Source organism: Sebastes umbrosus, chromosome 23 (assembly GCF_015220745.1).
Source record: "Sebastes umbrosus isolate fSebUmb1 chromosome 23, fSebUmb1.pri, whole genome shotgun sequence".
In the NCBI taxonomy this organism is placed as follows: domain Eukaryota; kingdom Metazoa; phylum Chordata; class Actinopteri; order Perciformes; family Sebastidae; genus Sebastes; species Sebastes umbrosus.
Window position 1 is genome coordinate 11,662,918 of NC_051291.1, and position 22,584 is coordinate 11,685,501.

The 22,584-nt window shown below is 39.0% G+C and overlaps 1 protein-coding gene and 1 long non-coding RNA gene across 4 annotated transcripts in view; one reads left to right on the forward strand and one right to left on the reverse strand.

The window, feature by feature from the left end:
• syt1a (synaptotagmin Ia) overlaps nucleotides 1-22,584 on the forward strand; it is a 185,179-nt gene that overhangs the window by 134,963 nt on the left and 27,632 nt on the right. Inside the window, exons 5-7 of one of the 3 annotated variants that reach the window (XM_037759999.1) lie at nucleotides 1,862-2,065; nucleotides 15,412-15,584; nucleotides 19,656-19,781. In XM_037759999.1, coding sequence (XP_037615927.1) covers nucleotides 1,891-2,065; nucleotides 15,412-15,584; nucleotides 19,656-19,781 — 474 coding nt within the window. In that variant the 5' untranslated portion in view covers nucleotides 1,862-1,890. Of the gene's footprint in view, nucleotides 1-1,861; nucleotides 2,066-15,411; nucleotides 15,585-19,655; nucleotides 19,782-22,584 lie in introns of those variants that run through there. The other 2 variants (XM_037760001.1, XM_037760000.1) reach the window with 2 other exon arrangements.
• Nucleotides 6,901-21,392, reverse strand: LOC119482485. Its single transcript, XR_005205439.1, has 3 exons — nucleotides 21,382-21,392; nucleotides 10,682-10,686; nucleotides 6,901-7,171 (listed from the first exon to the last, which is right to left on the reverse strand). It is a non-coding gene; the product is annotated as an uncharacterized LOC119482485 (long non-coding RNA).

A 22,584-nucleotide genomic window follows, 5' to 3' on the forward strand; every position in this document is an offset into this window, starting at 1 on the left:
AGATGCCTGTTTTCCTATCAAAATACTTACTTTTGTGTTGAAATTACATAATAAATATATATTTTAAATGTTTATCAGCCTCCAAATTCCACACTTGCTGTTTTAATGCATGAAAAACATACTGTAGGTTCAACTAATATATGTAGGTTTACCCTCCAGGACATACTTGTTTACACAGTTGGCTTTATTCTATTGCTTGTAGAGCTGAAACAAAAAATAAAGATGATCCATCTGCAACTATTTTGATCATCTGTTAAGTGTTTTAATCATTTTTTCAAGCAAAAATGACAAACATTCACTAATTCCAGCTTCTCAAATGTGAATATTTGCTGCTCTTCTTTGTCCTATATGATATTAAATTAAAGCTCTTTGGGTTTTGGACCGCTTGTCAGACAAAACAAGAAACTTGAAGATGTCACCTCCTAAGGGAAAAAATCAATACAGATACTTTGGGATACTTTGTGTGGCCATATTATATTGATACACGGACGTCAAGTATCTTTTATTATATAAACTATTAACCTCTTAATAACTCCCTGGCCACTAATCTGTCTTTAAGAGATTGTAATTGGCTCAGTCTTAAAGCTAGAGTGGAGATACTGATATCATATGAAATCAAAGGAATTGACTGGTACCAACCATGTCATGTTAGCTTGTTGGAAAGAACCAAAAAATAACGCTCCAAATGTACTCTAAATTTTGGAGAGGGAATAAACTGGCATGGCCATTTTCAAAGGGGTTCCTTGACCTCTGACCTCCAAGATATGTGAGTGTAAACTCTGAGATGAACACAGTGAAAACTGTCTCTTATTAGGTAAAACAGATGTTGACAAACTGCATAGTTTGCAGTTGAAAAAAGGTAATATATCGCAATATATCTTACAATACTAAGCATATTGAAAATGTTTAAAATTAAAATTAAATCGTATTGTGACCTAAGTATCGTGATAATATCTATCACCTATCACATTGGACTTTTGGAAATTTTTAGACATTTCATAGACTAAAAAATTAAAATAAAAAAACATCAAATTAATTTATTTGAAACAGAATCCATAGTTGCAGCCCTAATTGCCTAGAATTTTGTATATTTGTATACAATCAACACACAATTCCTGCTCAATATATAGAGTACTGTATATACTGTCTTTTGGTACTTACAACACCATAAAGCCATAGAGTCTTTAGAGTCAGAGTGATATATTGTAAGTGACTCCTTTTGTTGTCCTAAACCAACCAACGTCTCACAGTGAGAACGATGTGATGACCAACATGTTCATGTAAACTGTACAGTACATTACACAGCATTACACGTGCATGAACACATGACTGTATCCACAAATACAGTAAATACAAAGCTCCGGTTAACATAAGCAACACATTGTTTCGTCCTCACAAAAGACCTGAATGTAAAGTAAATACACCTGCTGTGCACAAAGAGCACGGTGTGATAAGATAGTGGCTGAGTAATCTTCTCCGCACTGCAACATTATTTACTGTACCTGTTTCGTTTGACTTCTAAAAGCCCAGAATCTCAATTAAGCCAGTAGCAGTGCCGAGATTTACTGCCTGCGCTGTAAGAGAGTAATAAATAATCAGTTTATCTCTGTGATGCTAATCTGGAGTTTAAGCAGTGAGTGAGTAGCTTTGTTCTGAATTCAGCGCGCTGGCCAATTCATTCTGGACCCCAGCTGATGTTTACCCAGGCTGAGCCAGCAGCTGCTCACACGGTCTGCGTCAACTCACTCATCTGACAAGGCGAGCGCGCTGCCTCTGACATGCATCTGTCACAGCGGCAAAAAAAATAAATAAAAATCTAACCCACTCTGTTTCCCCTTTCTCTGTCTCTCCGCTTGTCCAGCATCTGCCTGGCTGCCCAGCATCGCCACGATGGCTGAGAGTCGAAGGGAAGCGCTGGTGGCGGCGGCGCCCGAGTCCACCACCGCCTCCTCCGCCACGGCTGGCTCCAACACCACCAACATGGCCGGCCCGGGCGGCGGCGAGAAGGACGAGGACTTTTCCAAGCTGAAGGACAAGTTTATGAATGAGCTGGACAAAATCCCATGTAAGTTGTGTCTACTTTCTCTGGTACAAGAGTAGGACAATTTTAGAGCTGAAACAAGAAGTTAAGAAGCAATTACAAATGACAAAAATTCACTTGTTTGAGTCTTTCAAAATGAATTATTTGCTTTTTTTCTTGGTCTTCTGTACGGAAGCCCTGAGAGGCTAGTGAGAAAAAAAATCTGGTGATCATCTATTTTCTAAGTCTGATCTAAATTGTTTTCTCTACAGTGTTTATGAACTGATCAAAAACATGTTTTAACAGGATAATCTTTCATGTTCCTCAATTTCTTTTCATACAGTGTGTGGAACAGGTGAGAAAAAAGGTTTTGTCAGGATAATTTTTCTATGTTACTTTTATTTTTTCATCTGCGAAAACTGGTTAAAAAAAAAAAGTTTAGTTGGGTTTTTTTTTTCTTTTTTTGTCGGGTGAATTTTTTTTAAGCGTTTATTATTGTAATATTAATTTCGGCCACAAGACGCTGAGGTGCACCACTACTCCATGTTCTATATAGGACTCAAAGCATACAGGAATCTGGGAAATTTTGATGAACACTTTTCTGTATTTTTGAAATTTTTTAAACCAAATAATTAATGAATTATTCACAAAAATAATCGTCAGAACAATTGATAACGAAAATAATCGTTGCACCCTTTTTCCATGATATGTTTGTGCCCCTGTAAACAATGGCATGTTACGCAACAACCACATGACTCATATGTTGATTTGCGTGCATTTATCAAGATGGAAGCAGTGATGAATGATGAATTGTCTGATTTGAAATGAAGTTTGATACTTGACATTTACTCTAAACCACAAAATTCATCTAAACAGATCTATTTCAGTTGTGGTTAACCATCCAAGAAGCCCAGGGGAGATAAACATCTAACAATTCAAGCATCATACAATGACAGTTCAATCAGAAGTACATTAATCTCAAACAGAAAGTTTGAATTGAATATCTCAAAAACATCCATTCAAAAAAATCCACTAGTTTGCAGCCTTTCATCAATGCTGTTTTTCAGCAGCCTTGCAACTACATGTGATGTGTCTATAATTACAATGATTCAAACCATTCAATCCATTCAGCGTGATTGTAGTGGAGCCATGACTCAAAAATGATTAAAATGCGAGTGAACTTTTGTCGATGACGCACAAGAAAACGGCAGCGTTACCTGCTGTGATCTTTGCTAAAAGACTTCCAGTCAATCAGGTGAACAAATGATTTACTGCTTCTTTCATTTTGTTACTTGAGTCAACAACACATTTGAGTATTTCATGCACTGATTGGCTCAGATGGAATTGTCTTATGGGGTTATTTGAAGTGGAGAATCAACATCTGGTAACAATAATTCAAGTGTTTGACATGATAAATTGCTAAATTATGCATAGTTGGCTTTATTATTTGCTGTTTGATTTTCATTTTTTTCTATCATACTTGTGCTTTCAGTCAAAAATGTTTTCTTCATTTCCACATAATAAAAGACATGCTGCCCTTTTTATCACCAAACCTTCAAACCTAATACTTCCACAACTGCATTTGTATTGTATTTGCCCGGAGAATATTTCAGTATTACTGTCAGTATATGAGATGTCATTGTGTCATCCGGGATAAAGCACTGCCTGGAGATCCGAGGGTATCAGCATTCAGCAGAAATCAAGACATGAATATATCCACAGGCTCATGTGGAAGTAATACTCGCAACAGGAAATGGCTGCGGTGGAAGAGAAGCCCTATTTCTTCAGCAAAGACACAAATGATATCACCAGTTATGCTCCTCTTTCCAGAGGTTTAATGTAATTATTTATTTACCCAGAATCCCTGTTAGTTACCACCACAGTAGAAACTACTCTTCCTGGGGTCCGTACAAAAACAACAATGTAATAAAAATCCAAAGCAAAAAGAGGGAATAAAAGAAAAACAAACTTCAAGCAAAACAAAAACAATAAATCAACAACAATATAACTGCTAATGACAACAATACTGTAGTAACAAATGAAAAGTCAAAAGTTTAACAAAAGAAAAACAGGCAAACTACAAAAAAACACTAAAATTAACAACAATAAAATTACTAATGACAATAATAATAAATGACAAGTCAATCATTTAACAAAAAACAAAAGAAAAACATTAAAATTAACAACAATAAAACTACTAATGACAATAATAATAAATGACAAGTCAATCATTTAACAAAAAACAAAAGAAAAACATTAAAATTAACAACAATAAAACTACTAATGACAATAATAATAAATGACAAGTCAAACATTTAACAAAAAACAAAAGAAAAACATTAAAATTAACAACAATAAAACTACTAATGACAAAAATAACAACAAATGACAAGTCAAAAATTTAACAAAAAACAAAGAAACTACAAAAAAAACAATAAAATCAACAACAGTTGAACTAGTAATGACAATAATAACAAAACAACATATAGTCACACCATAAAACATTCAATATAGCTCAAAACCAACAGCAGCACGATTCAAAAAAACAATAATAGCGCAGGGAGTCAACATGAACAATTGCTCGTTCCACAGAGGAAGGTTTATTTGCACTATGTTGCATATTTACAAAATAAAAGACCTAATTTATAGTCCGATAACTCACAGTTTCAACTTTATCTTCCATGTGGGCTTGAACGACACATTTTCACTGACAGAAAATGAGATTTTGATTTTGAAACTGTGCTTTGGTGCAGAAGGTGAATAAAGAGGATCAACAATGTTCAGTATTGTGATTTCAATATGTGGTTACTGAGGTTGATGTCCCATTTGGCTCAGTATTACAAATGCATTGCTGTTCCTACCACATCTAGCCCAAGCCTGACAACTTTTTAACATCATCTTTAGAAGTAGACGATTCAGTATTGCTTTGACATTGTTATCTGGAGAAAAAAATAATTCTGGGCTTCTTTTGTGGGGCAGAAAACTTATCTGAGAGCATCCCCAAAAAAAATAGCCTGTCCGTTACAGAGGGTTTTAAATTACTGTTTTCTCTCCTCATCCCCTCAATCAAAAGCAATGTTTGCTCCCCGGTGCTGCCAAGCTGATGATGAATGCCCCAAGACTTGTTTACTCCGTGGAATATCGATACTGTCTGGAAAAAAGTCAGGCGGCAGATTCAACAAGGAATATGCGAGAGGAGAAGTTGCGTGCTCAGCTATCGCGACTGGAGACGGTTTTCTTTTTGGGCTTATAACCCAGTTTAAGCCCTGCAGGCTTTGAGGCTGGTCGCATTGGGGCTGTCAGACTGGACTAACTTGTTGCAGAATTTCTGTCCATCAGGATCTGCGGGACATATCTCTGAGCTGGGGATATTGCCTCGGCCAAGAATCCAAAAACCAGCAGACTTTATCTCAGTCTTTCTGCATTTACTGAACTTTTTTTAATTTTTTCAAGGAAAAGTCTCAAAAATATGTTTACGTGCATATTTTACCCAGTAATGTCACCTCTGTGTATTCTATTTCGGTGAAATCTATTCATAAAGTGATGGTTTTGTTATGGTTTTCCCATTTGATGCGCTGTAGGGCTGCAACTAATAATTCTTAATTATTGTTGAGCATTTCTCCATTAATCGGCTAATTGCTAGTCTGAAAATAGTGAAAATATGTCCATAATTAGTTCCTAGAGCTCGAGGTGATGTCTTCAAATTGCTTTTTTATGTCAGTGCAACAGTACAAAAAACAAAAATATTCAATTTACTAAGATGTAAAACCAAGAAAAGCAGCAAATGCTCACATTGGAAAAGCTGAAACCAGCCTTTTTTTTGCTAGATATACACACTAAATAAAACATTAATATAAATAACATTTGAAGAAGTAGTGAAATGCGCCCACTACGGCGATGAAAATCAGAGGCGATAAGTGATAATTAGAATCTATCAACAGGATTGCGTTGCACAAAACGTGTGTACAATCATTCCTTTTTTCTGCAACATAAACGAAGCCGTCTAATCAATTTGTGAATGATCCTGCACACACGCTGAGGTCCGACTATGTAATCACACTAAACCATATTGTGATTGCAGCAGAGAGGTTGCCTCCAAGGAAACCAGAGTATTGAATTTCTTAGTAAGTTTTCTAAACACCCAAGGCTTGCCTTCCCGATAACAATTAACCTCTGAGCACAGAAGCTGTTTGATCCATGACTGTTGGCTCCACCAGCCATTACTCCGAATCACACACGATTGACATTTCAGGAAAAATAAATAATGGAGTTTCTTTTTTCTTATTCTTTGTGCTTTTCGGCAACCGAAGGCACTCGCACACAAACATTTTAAAAAGCTGCAAAAATTAATTAATAATATGTATTTTTTTCCCCTCTAGTGGAGCGTTCTGTCATATTCTGCCTAATTTAAGATAAGAACACTTGAAACTTGAATTGTAAACAGAAACAGTTCTCTTAATCTATTTCCTTTTAATTTTTTTTTTTTTATTTGACAAAATCCAGACAGCATTTAAGTTCATGTTGTCTTTATTTGCTGTGTCCCACAACAGCACATATACAAGAAAGCTTTTCATGTAGCCGCGTTTTTAACGTATTTTTATGCACATTTTGTATTATTTGTATTATCGCATTAGAAAACAGCAATATTTGTTAAAACTTTCTCAATTGTGCAAAAGTTTTTATGCTTGTTTGAGGTGGTTTTTGCCTTTTTTGAAAGTGTTGATGCGCTACATGGGATATGGAAACGCCTTTGCCGAATACATTTTGATGTAGCGAACATTTAACTCACATGACTGATCAGCTGTTTCTGCTGTCGGCATCTTCCCGGATATATATTTATATTGTCTTTGTGTCCAGACAGGAAGGCTGCCTCATCTTAGTTGATTAGTCAACTAATCGGTCGTTTTGATCTTAGTCGACTAAGATTTCTTTAGTCGATCAGTCGTTTTTTATGCTTTTTTCATGCTGAACGACTTATTGCCAAGAAACTTAAGAGCACATCTCTGATAAACACAAGATTTAAAGTGGTGCTCTTTTGTGATTCTATTGGAGAAACTCAGTTTTACACTTCTGACGATTAAATCAAGTAAGCAATTTGTCGCCAAAATCGTATGAGTGTTAGTCGACTAAGAGTTTCTTTGGTCGAGGACACTTTTGGTGCAGACTGACAAGAGTGTCATACAGTTGAGGGTTGCGGCTAAAAATACAAAAATAAGATTACAAGACAAAAAGACTTTGTGGTGTAACACGAGACAGATCTAAAGGGAATATACAAAAAAGATACGTCAGAGCTTGAATCAACTTGTTTGACTTTGTGGCTGCTCACAGTCAACAGACAGCAGAGTTTATTAAGGGGGATTACGCTGGCGGATCAGCGGAGCCATTCGTCTCTGCCTGCCTGCTGCTCTGGCGACAAGCCTTGTTGTCTACTCTCTGCCCTCGCATTGCAAAAGTTTGCCTGCCATGAGACACCATTAGGGGCTGGTCAAACGCAAGCCAGATCCGTCTCAACCTGCTCCAGCTTGTCTCTGAGTCTTCAGTCAACAGATGGGAAGCATCTTCCGTCTTCTCTGAGATTTAGACAGCATTTGAGGGTCAAATATATGTCATGAGTCTCTGTGCTGGAGCTTTTGTAAACGTGATGAGTTGTTTGTGCTGTTTTTCCATAATTTTCCACTCGTGAACACTCAGAAATAACTGAATATTAGCAACAGTCCAGTACAGTTTGTCTTTCATTTAGTTATACAAGGCTGAAATGATGTCAGGCTATTGGATCCATCCTACATCCATCCTTATAGAGAGCTCATGTCTGTCCCCTTTTCAAAATGACCCAAACCAAACTATGGGACAAATTTAAATTAAAACCAAATTTAATGGCAATTCATCCAATAGTTGTAGAGAAATATGTTGGCACTAGAGGAACATTCAAGGGATCACCAAAGTCATTCGGATCAAATTGACACATGTTCTATTACACAGACTCGAGACGGTTATGGAAAGTTAAATTTACATCTCCTTTCTTGTACAATTCCCGAGCCTCCGCTACGCGACTACTTCACTCAGAGCAGATGTCGATCACAGCTATCAATCATGACGTCTCACCCCCTTTTTCTAGCATCAAATAACTAATTAAAACCAAACTTAACAGAAAAATGAACACTAGAATATACATCAGCGTGATAAGAACTACTTAAAATGACAAAAAAACTTCTTTGGGAAAAATTTATTTGACATGTACTTTGACTTTTTAGTTTGGCCCGTGTCCCATCCGCTAACATGGAGGATGCGGGTTTTATGACCCATACTGCAGCCAGCCACCAGGGGGCGATCCAGATGTTTTGGCTTCACTTTTGGGGAGCTTTCATGTCGTCCATCTTTATAAACAGTCTATGGGTCCAACAGTGCACTCTCAGAAGTTTATATTTGGAGTTGCCCAAGTCCGAATGGACAAATGAGCTGAACCAAAGGTGGAACTATTCCATATATATTCAGTGTGAATACGCTTTTACTCTGAAGGCATAAAAAACAGTACTGTGCACTCTTCTTTATGCAGCACATTTAACTGCTCTGCTTTTCTTTGTGCCTCAAAATTACAGTCAATAAGTGCTCTTCAATCTTGTTTCATTATCCCATCTGTTGTTGTAAATCCACCTCCTGCACTGTTAAAGTAGTGTCTTAGGATTTCCTGCAAATGCATTGTGTCCATTATTCTGATAATAATCAGAATAATGGACCAGGCAGAATAGAAATAATTTAACCAAATCACAAAGAAATAGACCAGCCCATCTTTTTGTATAAGAGGAGCAACTCACACACAGGATAGTTTTCATCATGATCAGCTCTCAGTTTCTGTATACCCTGCTGCAGTCGTATTGTTTGCTTAAACAAGCCACAGCGGGGAAAGGGCGCGGACAGAGTGTCGCTCTCACGAGCATAACAAGATATAATGTCAAGGTTAATTGACCAACAGGGTCCCATCATATTGGATTAGTGCGGCCTGCTGGAAGTGGATATAACCCAGATGCAATGTTAGACACACACACTCGCTTCCCTTTTAAATCCATCTATCACACTCTATCCAGCTCATAAAAGCGTTCCGTCAAATGTAAAGTGCTCTGCATTACCAGGGATGTAGAGGAGAGTTGGGTCAAAACAGAGACATCTTATAGCACAGGCATCAATATTAGTGCTGATCAAAGTCAATATGAATTATTGCGTTTCTTGATCTCAATCTCAAGACAGTCCAAAAGGTCCATCCAGTAGCTGATCTGGAGCTTTTGACTGTATCACAAGATCTTCCTCTTCCCGTCCCTATATCCATGTTAAAATACTGAGACTTCATAAATTTGTAAGTTGTAGGTCATAACTTAGAAATGCATCTTATATATTATAATGATGAATAATATCGACCCTGATGTGTCTTCTTATTGTCAGAATAAGAAACCAACAAGATAAGAAGATAGATTTGTGGTCGTTTTATTTACATATAGTTTAATAACATCGGACACTCTGTGTTAGATATGCACTTTCTGTTACGCCATGTAAACAAACCAACGTACCTATCAGCTGTACGGCCAGACTGGAGATGTAACCACTTAAAGGATGGGTGAGTAGTACTTGCCATCTTCTGACTTTTTGTGATTTTTAAACAGAAAAATGCTCCTCATCAGTTGTGGCGCTTTCAACGTGAGCGAGAGGAATATATAGAAACAGTGGGCGTCTGACAAATGTTCAGCTCAACATGGCATGCTGCGCAGTTAGGAGTCGGACATTCCAATAGAAAACAATGCAATCAAACTGATTTTGTCACCTACGCTTGTAATATGTAGGCTACACACGCATCCCAATACATTAGACCTCTCTGAGTTGTATACATCACATTCCATCTAGATTTCTTTTTTGTGAACCCCCAACCTTAAAGTTCAATCTGCGCCTATATGGTAATACCCTCGGATTATGGAGCCTCCGTGTTGTTGTACAATATAGTGTACGTATTGAATATGTCCGTTCTGCGCAACGTGATTGGTTGATGCCTTTATTTGTGGTGCGAAAGCTCAGAGAAATCAACCTTGTTCCGGAAGTCGCTTTTTTGCGTTCTCATGACAAAAACAACAGTTAAAAAAAATGTATTAACATGCGAATTAATCGCACGAATAAAAACTCCCCCGATGTGTAGCGATTTTAAGAATCTAGACTACAGACTAGAGTTTCAGACAGACTAAATCAACTTTACAGGATTATTTTCTGTGCTTTATTCCACACACTGCCTCGTGCAAACTATGCACTCTCGGTGTAATAGTCAAAAATCTGAAATTTTCCACAAAGGGCTTTTACAATACCTTCTATCATTAGACCCACTATAGAAGCAAAAACGGTATAATTTCCACAGGCAGACAGTAAAAGGAAGGGCTACAATATAGTACAGTATATGTCACTCTCAGTGTCTAAAGTACTTTGAAGGTTTCTCATTGTTTAGTGCCCTGGTGCCATACCATTTCAATGGAAGTGCTGAAGAGCGATTTGAGCCTTGAGGAACAGCGAACGTGGATCTCATCATGCGCAACCCGCCCATTAGAGAAACTCCATTTTCCATGCCATGTCGCTCGGCAGAACAAGAGATAAGTGCTGGGAGTTGAAGTGGGTTGCACATGCTGCCAATACTCCCTCTCTCTTTTACTTTCTTGCTCTATTTCTCTGTCTCTCTCTCTCTCTTTCTCTCTCTCTCTAGAAAAGAGTCACACAATGTAGTTAATTAGGCGATGCTTTTATTGCTTTCTGGGACTCAGGTTTCTTTAATTAAGGAGCACAGAAGTGCCTTTCACTGGAAGACACACGCTTGATGAATAAGATAAGGGGCTGGGTTCATGCATTGATTTCCACTGTAACTGGATAAATGGCGTTCCATCAGGCGTCGTGAGCTTTGATGAAATGCCAGAATTAGTGTAGAGTGATTGTAGAGCATTTAGGAGTTAAGAAAGAGAGAGTTTACGGTGTATTTATTTTGATTTCTGTTAATCAGAGCTTCTATTTTGGGGTGAAAAGAAAAGATCTCAGTTCCTTTAGAGAGGTGATTGCTTATCGCTGTGGTTTGCCAGCTTGAAATACGAAGCTGTCACATCTCCGACACTTCCATTAAAAGACTGTCTCCTTACCTCACCCTGTGTTTGCATTAAGGTGCGAGGTATAAGTAGCTGTTCCAGTGCTGAGATGTGCCACAGTAGACTCAGAAAGAAACGAATGCTTGTTTTTTTATTTAAGGTTAGAGGTCTCCGGTGTCCCGCTTTTTATATATCAGCAGGATTTTCCATCCAAAACAACTGGAGATGTAGACTTTTGACCTTCTGGAAAACATCTGCACAGCATCTGGAGTGTAAATATATTTATTAATAACTTATTAACATTTACAAGGATTTATAGATTACCAACATGTATAACTACATTACAACCAAAGGATAAACACAGTCATTTATACATTCTTATGGGTTTCTATCATAATAAACCATTCATGTCTGCAGTTATAAAGGTGAATAAGCCATTAATAAAGATGTTTTAATCTTTCTAGTCTCTAGTTTTAAATAGTAATGGTGTTAATAAATGGAGATTATGTCCAAAGCCAATGTGACACTTTTTCAGAAGGTCAGTGGTCAAACGATCCGGCGAGTCCCCTGGATTTTTCAGAACCTCGCAACCCCAAATTAAATTTTATTAATAGCTTTTAACTGATCTGTAATGCATTAAACGTTAATAAAGCCATTAGTGGCACCACAAATCTGTATGAAAACCTAAAGTTTAAGTGCAATAATTTAACTGCTACTGTCCTTAAACACTCAACATTTGACTACTAAATAACAAGATTCACAACAAGGAGTTCAGTCTATTTTTATGTACTTAAGCCTCATGGTATATACCTTAGGTTCAAAGGTATAAACCCAACAAACTCTGCCTGACCACACAGTTTATTCTCAGTATAGTTTCAGGGTTTCAAAGGAAATGCTGTCAGTTTTGGAAGGCTCATTGTAAACGAGTCCCATCCAGTGTCACCTCCATCAGCACACCGCTCCGGGCCAAAGCTGCGGATCCTTAAGTTATTTTAGAGCATCACTCACTGTTTTTCCTTGGAGGAGAGTGCTTATTGATTTTGTCAACAGAGCATCGATTTTTCTCCTCTCTCTCTCTCTTTCTCTCTCTCGCCTCTCGGACCTCGGTGAAGAAACCACAGCTGAATGCTGGCGAGCAAAACCCCAGAGTGATAGACTGTAATATACTTTTCTGTTTTGATGGGTCTTTTTAGAGTTTTTCAGATAAAGTCTTCAAAGGACTTATTATATCTATTGGTTTATTGGATATATATATAACCACCATTGAGCTCTTTCCTAAAATGAACCATGGTGTGAACTGTATTCTCAAGAAGAAGATGGATATTTTGTATTTGTTTCATCAGTATTGCATATTTTTCAGATGCGGCAGACTACATTTTACGGAGGCCCTGAGAGGCAAGTGAGAAAAAAATCGGGTGAAGTCTGATCAAAATTGTTTTTTCTCCTGTGTTTATGACTTAAGAACAGGTGAAAAAATTGTTTTCTTTCTAAATTCCTAATTTTTTTTCATCTGTGAAACAGATGGGAAAACATTTTTTGGCAATTTTTTTTTTTTTTTTTTTGCCAGGATCATTTCTCCATGCAGTCTAAACACAAAGTACATATTTTTGGTGCCTTCAAATTGGGTCGTGGTACCGTGTTCACAAGAAGAGTCCACCAGTTTACGAGTTGTGATGTGTTTGTTGACGTTGTCAGAAATGGCGGAGCCCATGGAAGTTCATTTTTCGGCGCATAATAAGTTAATATAATGTAATTTTAGTCGTATATTTAGTCGTATATTTGTAATTTTATAATAGGTCTGAGGAAAATGTTGATATTCCCAACGGCCTCATCTTTTTCCTCTATCATTATGCCTTTGCATTTAGCTTCTGTGGCTTCTAGATGCCGACAGTAACGCTAATATTGCCGTTGCTTAGCAGTGGTATTCTCACGACTTAACCACTTGAACGTCAAGCATATTGTGTACACGACTTCTCATTTTCTAAACACAAGCTCACGAGTTTCATTTGAAGGCACCAATACTGTGTTAGCAAGTTTAATAAATTAAAACTCACCTGGAAGAAAACATGATGGTTTTTAATCCCATTTAGAACATGGGGTAGTGGTGCACTTCAGCCTCTTGTAGCGAAAAATGATTATTACAACAACAAACACAAAAATCTGACAAATCCTGATAAAAAGTTGCTTAGAAAACTTATCCTGACAAAACTTTTTTTTGTTACCTGGCAAAAACTTTTTTCACCAGTCATAAACACGGGAGAGAAAACAATTTAGATCAGACGTAGAAAATGGATCACCAGAATTTTTTTTTCTCACTTGCCTCTCAGGGCTTCCGTAAAATTGCCTCTGTCAGGAGTAACCCCTTTACCTTTTGAGAGTAGTAGGCGCTGACAAAACCAAAAACATGCTCCTAAAATTGGCTCATTTGTCTGTTATTCCTCTCTAATAAAATGAGGGGTGGGCTGCCAGGTGTTTGGTGTCTGCTGACTAGAATAAAGGAGCAACTATTATGACTGCTGAAGGGAGAAGTCTGTTGCGAGCTCTCTCATTATTTTCAGCCCATCTGGACTTTATGCCGTCTCTACGCTACTTAAAGCAAACCCACGTCTCTTTCCATCGTTGTGTGAAAGCGTGTGTGTGTGTGTGGTGTATACTGTAGCCGTGTGAATGCACCAGGGAGCACTAGCTGTCTGCTGAGTGCCTATATACCGAAGTGGAGATAGGTGTCACTGTGTTTGCAGCAGGCTGTTAGAGCCGTCACTGTGTTGTTGAGCTGAGTGTCTGACAGTCTGTAAGTGACAGAGTTGACTGCTGGTTGTCCAATTTCTCCAGTCAGGTCCACACAGTAGAGCAACAACATGGTGGAGGAAACAACAACTCATATGCCTCTTTTAATCATGAAATCTGATCGTATCTCCAGGTCTTGCAAGGTCTTAAAATTAGGGCTGTCAATCAATTAAAATATTTAATTGCGATTAATTGCATGATTATCCATAGTTAATTGCGATTAATCACACATTTTTTATCTGTTCAAAATGTACTTTAAAGGGAAATTTGTCAAGCATTTAATACTCTCCAACAGGCAACAACAGCTGTCAGTGTGTCAGTATGCTGACTTGACTATGACTTGCCCCAAACTGCATGTGATTATCATAAAGTGGGCATGTCTGTAAAGGGGAGACTGCTGTGATGATGTTAAAAGACTTTGTGTTCAAACATAACTTCAGTTGGAAACACATCATAGATTGACGAATATGTCTCTCCCACTTTCCCGCCAGCAACTGAATGCACCATCAAGGGAGAGATGGCCCTTGGCATAAACACACCACAATATAGTGACATTGTCTAAAGTAAAAGGAGACATTTTCAAGTTTCTTTTGCTGTCTGGAAGGTTAAAATACTCCTAAATCCTAAACTTAGCCTTAAGGATATAACACAGGCTCAGTTCTCTTCACACAAAAAAAAAAAAGGCTCACCTGGAGGTCATAAAAGAAATGTTTTGACAAGGACGTGATTATATGACTGTGGGACCACAAAACTTTAAATTAAAGACACCCTTGCTTTTGTCCTGGACTGAACTCTAAATGTTCAGGTTTAATTTAACCACTGAGATTAGGCTTTTTTTGTATGAGGAGCAGTTCTGCCTCTGCGAAAGCTTTTTGTCTATAACTGTAAAAAAAGAAGTTAAGCCTTAAATCTCAGCACAAAAGACTCATTTCATACTGTTTTTTAAAGGTAATGTGGGAGCAGAGAGCGTGTGAACAATGTGTGTCAAACCCCCGTGAATCTGTTTGATTTTACTGCATCATTGGCTCGTCACGGTCGCACCGCCGCTAATGCCTCTCAAGCCCACCCTGCAAAATTACCACCGCTCTCGGTCCCGGCAAGTTTTGTGTTGCCGGTGATAGCCGTGAAAGTGTCAGCTGTCTGAGAATCTTTTGTTTAAATGGCAAGTGGAAAATGCCAACATCTGTTACTTCCACTAAATTGGCTGAAGCTGTTCAGTCCGGGTCTTGTCCTGCTAGTCAGGACCGATCGTTAGGAGTCTGCCACTTCCTGATGGACCCGAGCGCTGGCTTGGGTGCTGATCCGGCGTGTCAACTCTGCAGACACACACATTTATCTCACCTCAGTCAGTTGGTGTAATCACTACTTTCTGGAACTTCAAATGCTACTTTGGCTTAGTTCACTGACATGTTGTTTTCTTCTCTGCAAGACACAGCAACAACAACAGACGTTTTATTTCTCCCAGAAGTTTAACCCAAACTTTTTCCTGTTTCTCTCTCTCCCCAGTGCCGTCATGGGCCATCTTCTCTATCGCCTTCGTGGCGATCATTCTGGTGTTAGCGTGCTGCTTCTGCGTCTGCAAAAAATGGATATTCAAGAAGAAAAACAAAAAGAAGGGCAAAGACAAGGGCAAAAATGCCATCAACATGATGGACGTCAAAGATGGAGCCAAAACCGAGGTAAAGACTTTGAACTTTTGTTGCTTAATATCTAGAAACACATCCTTTAATATCTGCCAAAACATGTTTTTTTTTGGTGGATCCTCTGTGCATGACGTTACACTAGAAGTTAAAAATGATTTGTCTAGAAATATATCCAATAATGTTTAGTATTTTTAAGTTTTTCTGCTATGTTCGAAATACTTTTTTTTATTTTAGTGCTTCTAATGCTGTATCATGACAGATTCGATTGATCACATTTGCAGCAACTCCGTCAACACGTCGCGTTTTCACCATCAGTATGACAATAATGTCACTGCAAATATGGGGATCAAAAACATCCCTCATTTTTTTAATGCAATGGTTACTGTACTGCAGTGGTGGAAGAAGTATCAAGACTTTTTACTTAAATAAAAGTAGTAATACTACAGTGTAAAAATAGTTTGTTACAAGTAAAAGTCCTGCGTTCAAAGTCTTACTACTACTACTAATCTAAGTAAAAGTACAAAAGTATTAGCATCACTTAAAGTATCAAAAGTAAAAGTACTCATTATGCAGAATGGCTCATTTCAGAAAAATATATATTAAATTATTGAATTATAATTAGTGATGCATGTGTTCATCGCTTTAATGCTGTAGCTGGTAAAGGTAGAGCTAATATTAAGTACTTTATATTAGGGATGTGCCGATCCGATACTGGGATCGGATATCAGAGGAAAAAAATTGTATAATACTACAGTGTAAAATACTAACTACACGTAAAAGTCCTGCATTCAAAATATTAGGCTCCTCAAGTAAAAGTATATAAGTATTAGCATCAACATATACTTAAAGTACCAAAAGTAAAAGTACTTATTATGCAGAATAATATATCTTATTATTGTATTCTAATTATTGATGCATTAATGTTTCATTACTTTAATTTTGCAGCTGGTAAATTTTAATGACTTATATACTGCTGTTAGTTTAATCTATAATAATACATAATCATTTATTAGTTAATTATATTTTGTATTAATAACCCAAATCTGCAAAGTAACTAAACTTATTAAATTTATTAAACTTAGTTGTGTAAGAGAGGGAAAAAGACGGTATCGGATTGGTATCGCTCATTAAAAACGGGTATCGAGCCATCTCTACTTTATATATTGTCAATCCATCATAATGTATTAGTTGATTTATTTCTTTGATTTCTTATTAATAATCTTAAACTGCAAAGTAAGTAAAGTAAAGTAATTTGCTTTCAAAATAGAGTACAGTAAAAGTATAAAGTAACATAAATTATAAATACTCAAGTAAAATACCTCATAATTGTACTTAAGTAAATGTACTTAGTTACATTTCACCACTGCTGTACTGTATGTATTTATATGTCTGATGTATTATAGAGATGCATACAGTATTACTTACTATGATATTTCATCACGTTAATTAAAAAAAAGAATCCAGTCTAATTACAGGAGAGTTAATGGAAGTCATTTAAATGGCTTCAGATTGAAGAGAGTGTCTCAATCTCTCTTTTTTTCTCCTACTTTTCGGTCCTGTGAGTGTTCCTTTTTTGTCATATGAGGACCCGCTCACATGTTGAAGAGTGTGAGTAACGTTTGCCGTGTAATGAAGTGGTATCCACCCAGAGAAATGACATCACCAAACGATAAACAAATGGGAGGGGAGGCGTAATTAAACCCTACCTTTCACTACGGTACAAAACGAGAAGCAGTGAAACCCTGACACTTGAAGTGGAGTTAGCACACTAATTGCACCGGCGGAGCGTCATTATACCGCCGTCCTCGGTGGAATCATGTACAAAGTGTGTTTAATTTGCTGCAACACCTCTGCTATCAGAGGCGGATCATAGACAGAAACCACTGACACTGTTTTAAGACTTCATTATTGTAGAAGAAATTAACATTTAAATGTTAAAGACTCATCTATTTTCTTATGTAACAACCCAGTGCGGTCAATCAAATAGCTGCACATCACTTGTGCTTGTTAAATTTCTCATTAATTTCCAATATTCTGCCTTAGAACCATCCAATTTTTATTTTCGAATAGCCATTAATCAAAATAAAAGTCGCCCTAATAGCTAGTCCCTGAGTTCGGTGAATCTGCCACTTCCGAGGCGAGCGGTCATTTCTCCTGGTGAGCCCAGACTCTGGTGTGTTAACTCCTGTGTGTGGTTGTTTTAATTTGTGTTTCTTCCTTCTATGTCCTCCTTATCTGTGTTGTGTCTGATGACTGTTCGGGATGGTCACTGGCGGTAGGTTCCAAAATTGCTGTTGGATCTTCTTAAGCCTGCTGCTCTGATGTTTTTTTTTTTATAGCCTCTTGAAAACAACGTACTCCCATAGAACCAAATATATGTAACTATGCATACAGTACATGTATATCTGCTGTATATATGTGTGTACAACCTGCATATGCACATATATATGTATGAAAGAAAAACACTGGGTGCGCATCGACAAGGTTGAACCATGCTGATTTTTTTGTGCCAAGCTAAAGTCTCCTGCCTTTTTTCAATTTACATTTCAAACGAGTGGCGGCGAGCAAACATAGAATGATTGAGAGGCTCTACAAGTAAACGCTCTTTTGAAACTGGGCGATGAAAAGGAAGCTTTTGACGTACGGTTGAATTTGCATCCACATCTGTCAAAACCCAGGTGAAACAGATCTACCGTACCATTCCCGGAGCACAGATGCGGTACAAATTGGATTATAAAATCATTCACACGTTTGATAAATTAGGGCATTTTTTTATTTCCTCAATCATTTTACCTGCTCCACTTTTCTTTTTTTTTTTATGTCATATCAAATAAACAATTTGGATTTGCTCCCAAAAGGCGGAGACCAAAGTGGCTCAGCGGAAACATTTCAAAACCAATCAGTGTTGTTCAGCCTTTTTGCTTTCACAACTTGACAAACTAATAGGAGCAGGCCCCCCGATGTACATTACAACCCCTGTTACCAACACCTACCCACCCACTGCTGGCATGACGCTTCTAGCTACCCATCGATGTAGGGGATAACATAACAGCTTTAAGGGTTATGATGACAATGCGACTGTGTGTCTTGAGGGCGTAAGCGGACTTGGGGAATGGGGGAATCACATGAGAGCACTGGTTTGAACGACAGAGAATGCTCTGCATGAAAAGAGACATCTTGGAAGGCAACCTTTGACGCTGAATGAATGACCTTGAGAGCTAGTCTTTGCCTCTTCAATCGCATGTTGGTCTTATAACAAACCCCTCCTCTGCCCCCCCACCACCTGCTACCCCTTACCTCAGTGCCAGGCTAGCGAAAGGGCAACTTCACTCCTCACTCTCTGCCACTTCAGACTCTTCCCAGTTGATATGTGTTCTTGCCAGAGACTTGATCTGCCTGAAATAACATCAAGGGAATTGTCTTGATCTTTTCCGGAAGCATCTCTTTCTCTCTCTTTCTTCCTGTCCTCTCTCTATGGTCCTGTTCAGACCTGGTATTAACATGCATCCTCAGTGATCTGATCACAAGTGGACAGCTGCAAGTACAGGTGTGAACGCACTCAAGACGCATTGAGGTCCGATCGCTCAGACCACATTCAGAGGCGGTGAAGTGAGATCGGATCACAAGTGGTCACTCAAGACGCATGTGGAGACACATTCTAATGCCAGGTGTGAACAGACGTACTTAAAGCTGTCCGCTTGTGATCAGATCACTCAGGACGCATCTTAATACCAGGTGTGAACAGGACCAATGTCTCTCTACCCTCCTCATCTTCTTCCTCTAATGCCTGCCCGTTGCTCTTCGTCTCTGGCGACATCATTATGATCTTTCCTCCCTTTAGACAGAAACACCCAGAGATTGATAGGAAAGCATCATCAGGGGACCAGTCCCGGGGCTTTAGTGCATCACAGAGCATGTCCTGGTGTTAACTGCTATGTTGTTTTAGTGCTTGCTTCCCCCCCCCCCCGTTTTCCTCCCCACCATAAAACAAGTGACAGCTTTTACAGGAGTAGGTCCGCTGGCAGGACCTGGGCGGGGACCGGCTGGCTGGGTGCTAGCGCCAGCGACAAACAGGCGACACTGACTCTTGGTGGGTGTCTCCTTCAGGCCTTGAAGGATGAGGAGGATGCGGAGACAGGGCTGACTGAAACGGAGAAAGAGGCAGAGCCCAAGGAGGACCAGAAACTGGGCAAATTACAATACTCCCTGGATTACAATTTCACCGAGAATACGGTAAGGCTCTGTTCTCCGAATCTCTCTGTGTGTGTCGTTGTTGCGAAAGGTCCTCCTTCGTAAGTATGGTCACACCCAACTTCTGAGGGGGTCCAACTTTTCATCTCTCCAGAGATTAAACAGGACCCAACCCTAGGTTTAGCACAACATTTTCTTTCTGTTACGTTAATCGCTGCTGTTTGGTCGCTGAAGCTTGACCGCAATCTCACAGGGATATATATCATGGTGGTCGAGTTTGTGCAGTCGCTACTGAGCCTTGTAAAAGATACAGTACACTATTGGGATTTAGCTCGCCTCTGAAATTTGCTTCTTTCTTTCTACTTGATTGAAAACAGACCCGGCAGATACCCATCTGCTTTATTTTTTCCAGCGGGCTGAGTTTTAAAAAAGCAGAATGAGGAAGCGCATCAACTTCCCGGCTGCCAGATGTTGTGTGACAGATAATAGACACGGTGCGTGAACACAGCGCTGTCCCCCACCGGGCTAGCTAACTCCCCATTATAAACAGAACTGACAGCCAGAGATTAGACAGTAACACTGCTCCTATACACACTGGCGTAGGTACATCTACCTTATCTACACAACAAAAAAACTTTGATCGGCACAAAAATGTTCTTATGCAGTTTTTTTTCCCCTTCAGTAATGAGTCATTTTTAGCACTTCACCTGTGAAATATTCATAAATGCACAGATTGTAGAGTCAATAATGAGGTTAATACAGTTCAGCATTAGTATTCAGTGTATTTCTTTTAGAGAAAAAAAATGGCAAAGTATTGAGTCATTTCATAAAAATGGATATTATATGGACACTATTACATTTCACAGAGGGATCTGTCATGTAGTGGGAGGCAATGACAGGTCTCTCTATGAGGTTCTTGATTACATTGGTAATAAGCTCCACAGTGTAATGAATGGATGACAGTTTTCACACTTTGTGACAGTGACCTGGGAGAAGCCGCCGCCCGCCGCCGCCGCCGCGCACGGCTCATTGCCGCTCCGAAGTTAAAAAAGCTCACAACAGACAGAGCCAAAAAAGCCGGGGAGGCAGCCGTTGATCTGACCCACTTTCAGCTCAGTGACGGACACGGTCCAGAGGCGCCGTGGCCTTCAGGAAATGTTTATTTTTCATCCTCGGGCTTTGACGCCCATGCGATCAATGTGAGCACCGCAGAGCTGCTGGAGGAGAACTGACACAGGTGATTGGTTTAATGCTTTCGGCTGCAGGTTTTCTTTATAAAGTAGGAGGCTGTGTGTGAAATTTCCATTATTACCGAATAGCAGTTAAAGAGAGGACATTACGGAGAACAGTGATTGTCTAGTCTTGGGATAATTTGCAGTCAAGGATGATAGTCGATCACCGCTGAAGCATGAGGGCGGTACTTTTCAGCATTACTGTTTGACAAGATGAAATTTCATTGTTGGAACCCAGTGTCCCTAGAAATCACGGTCATATTGGACGATTCTACAGCACACGATTTAAGGCCAGAGTATGCTTGATATGAAATACTCAACGTGTTGTCTGACCTCGTCTATAGGCCTGTTTAAGTACTTTTGGACCTCTGGAAACTGTGACTTTTGGTGAAACTGTAACAAAACTACACATATATTTGTCTTGAATTAGAAAGCACGCCTCGTTTAACATTCTGCCGTAAGCGCTATTAAATAATATATTATAGGGATTGCAAAAGAGATTTTCCCTTGATGGCCTAAGAGATGTGTCGCTAAATGTTCCTCCCTGCCAAGTAAAAGGAGGAAACACTGCGAGTACAGAGACTGAGGCGAGATCAGGCTGAGCGTAAGGAGACGTGCAGATTAATGTCAGGTCCTCGTGGCAAAGAGTCTCAGCTTTGTTTCTGTCTGATAACCACCACAAATGGCTGCTTCCCCTGGTGTTGATGACTCCGGGTTTATACACTAATGAGACAAAAGGTTTTGTAAAAGATCCAAATCACTCAGGGAGCGACGATGCGGCTACATCCGGCAAATGAACCACAAAGAGCCCCCTCAGCACAGCAGGAGGAGAATTATAATGTCATTCCTACTTTCAACATCATTACCATGTGCATTGCTCTTTTTGCGGGTCAAGACCGGGCATATTGCGCTTTTGTCCAGTCGAGAGTATGTGATTGTTAAGAAGGGATGACATTCAAAAACATTCAAGTTATTTATTTCAGACAGTTCATGTCTGAACTAAAACATAAAAGCCGCTTCAGTAAATCCGGAAAAGGACTATTGGTCTTCTTTGGAAGTGTGTGTATGTGTGTGTGTGTTTGTGTGAAGTGGTCACAGCAGAGCCATGATGCATTCGGGACAAAGCCGTCCAAGATGAGCTGCCAAGGGCTGAATCACCATCCTGTACCCATTCTGGTCAGCGTGCTGCTTACTGGACTGGAGAGTAACACACAAACAGAGAGGGTTAATACCAGCAGCCCTCTGCTGTGACACGGCCCCGAGTCCTCAGTTAAACACAAACACACACACAGATGTGCAAACACACAGACACAGCTGCTTATTTTGTTTATTTAGTTTTAGTCTCAAAGGTGTGATGGTCAAAAGGCATTCAGGTGTTAGAATTAGTGCGGAAATAGTCGTTATTTGATTAGAACTATATACAAAGTTGCCATTACTGCGGTGGTGTCTCCCTACAATGCATGCGCATTTGACTGCAAGTTGTCCTAAGAGGTGTACAATTTTCTATTTTTACCTTTACTTTCTATGTAACGTTACTTTTCACAACGATGTCTAGGAGTTCAGGAAGAACCTGAGCAGTTCTCAGCTGCCTTACGTTAATGTAACATGGTGAA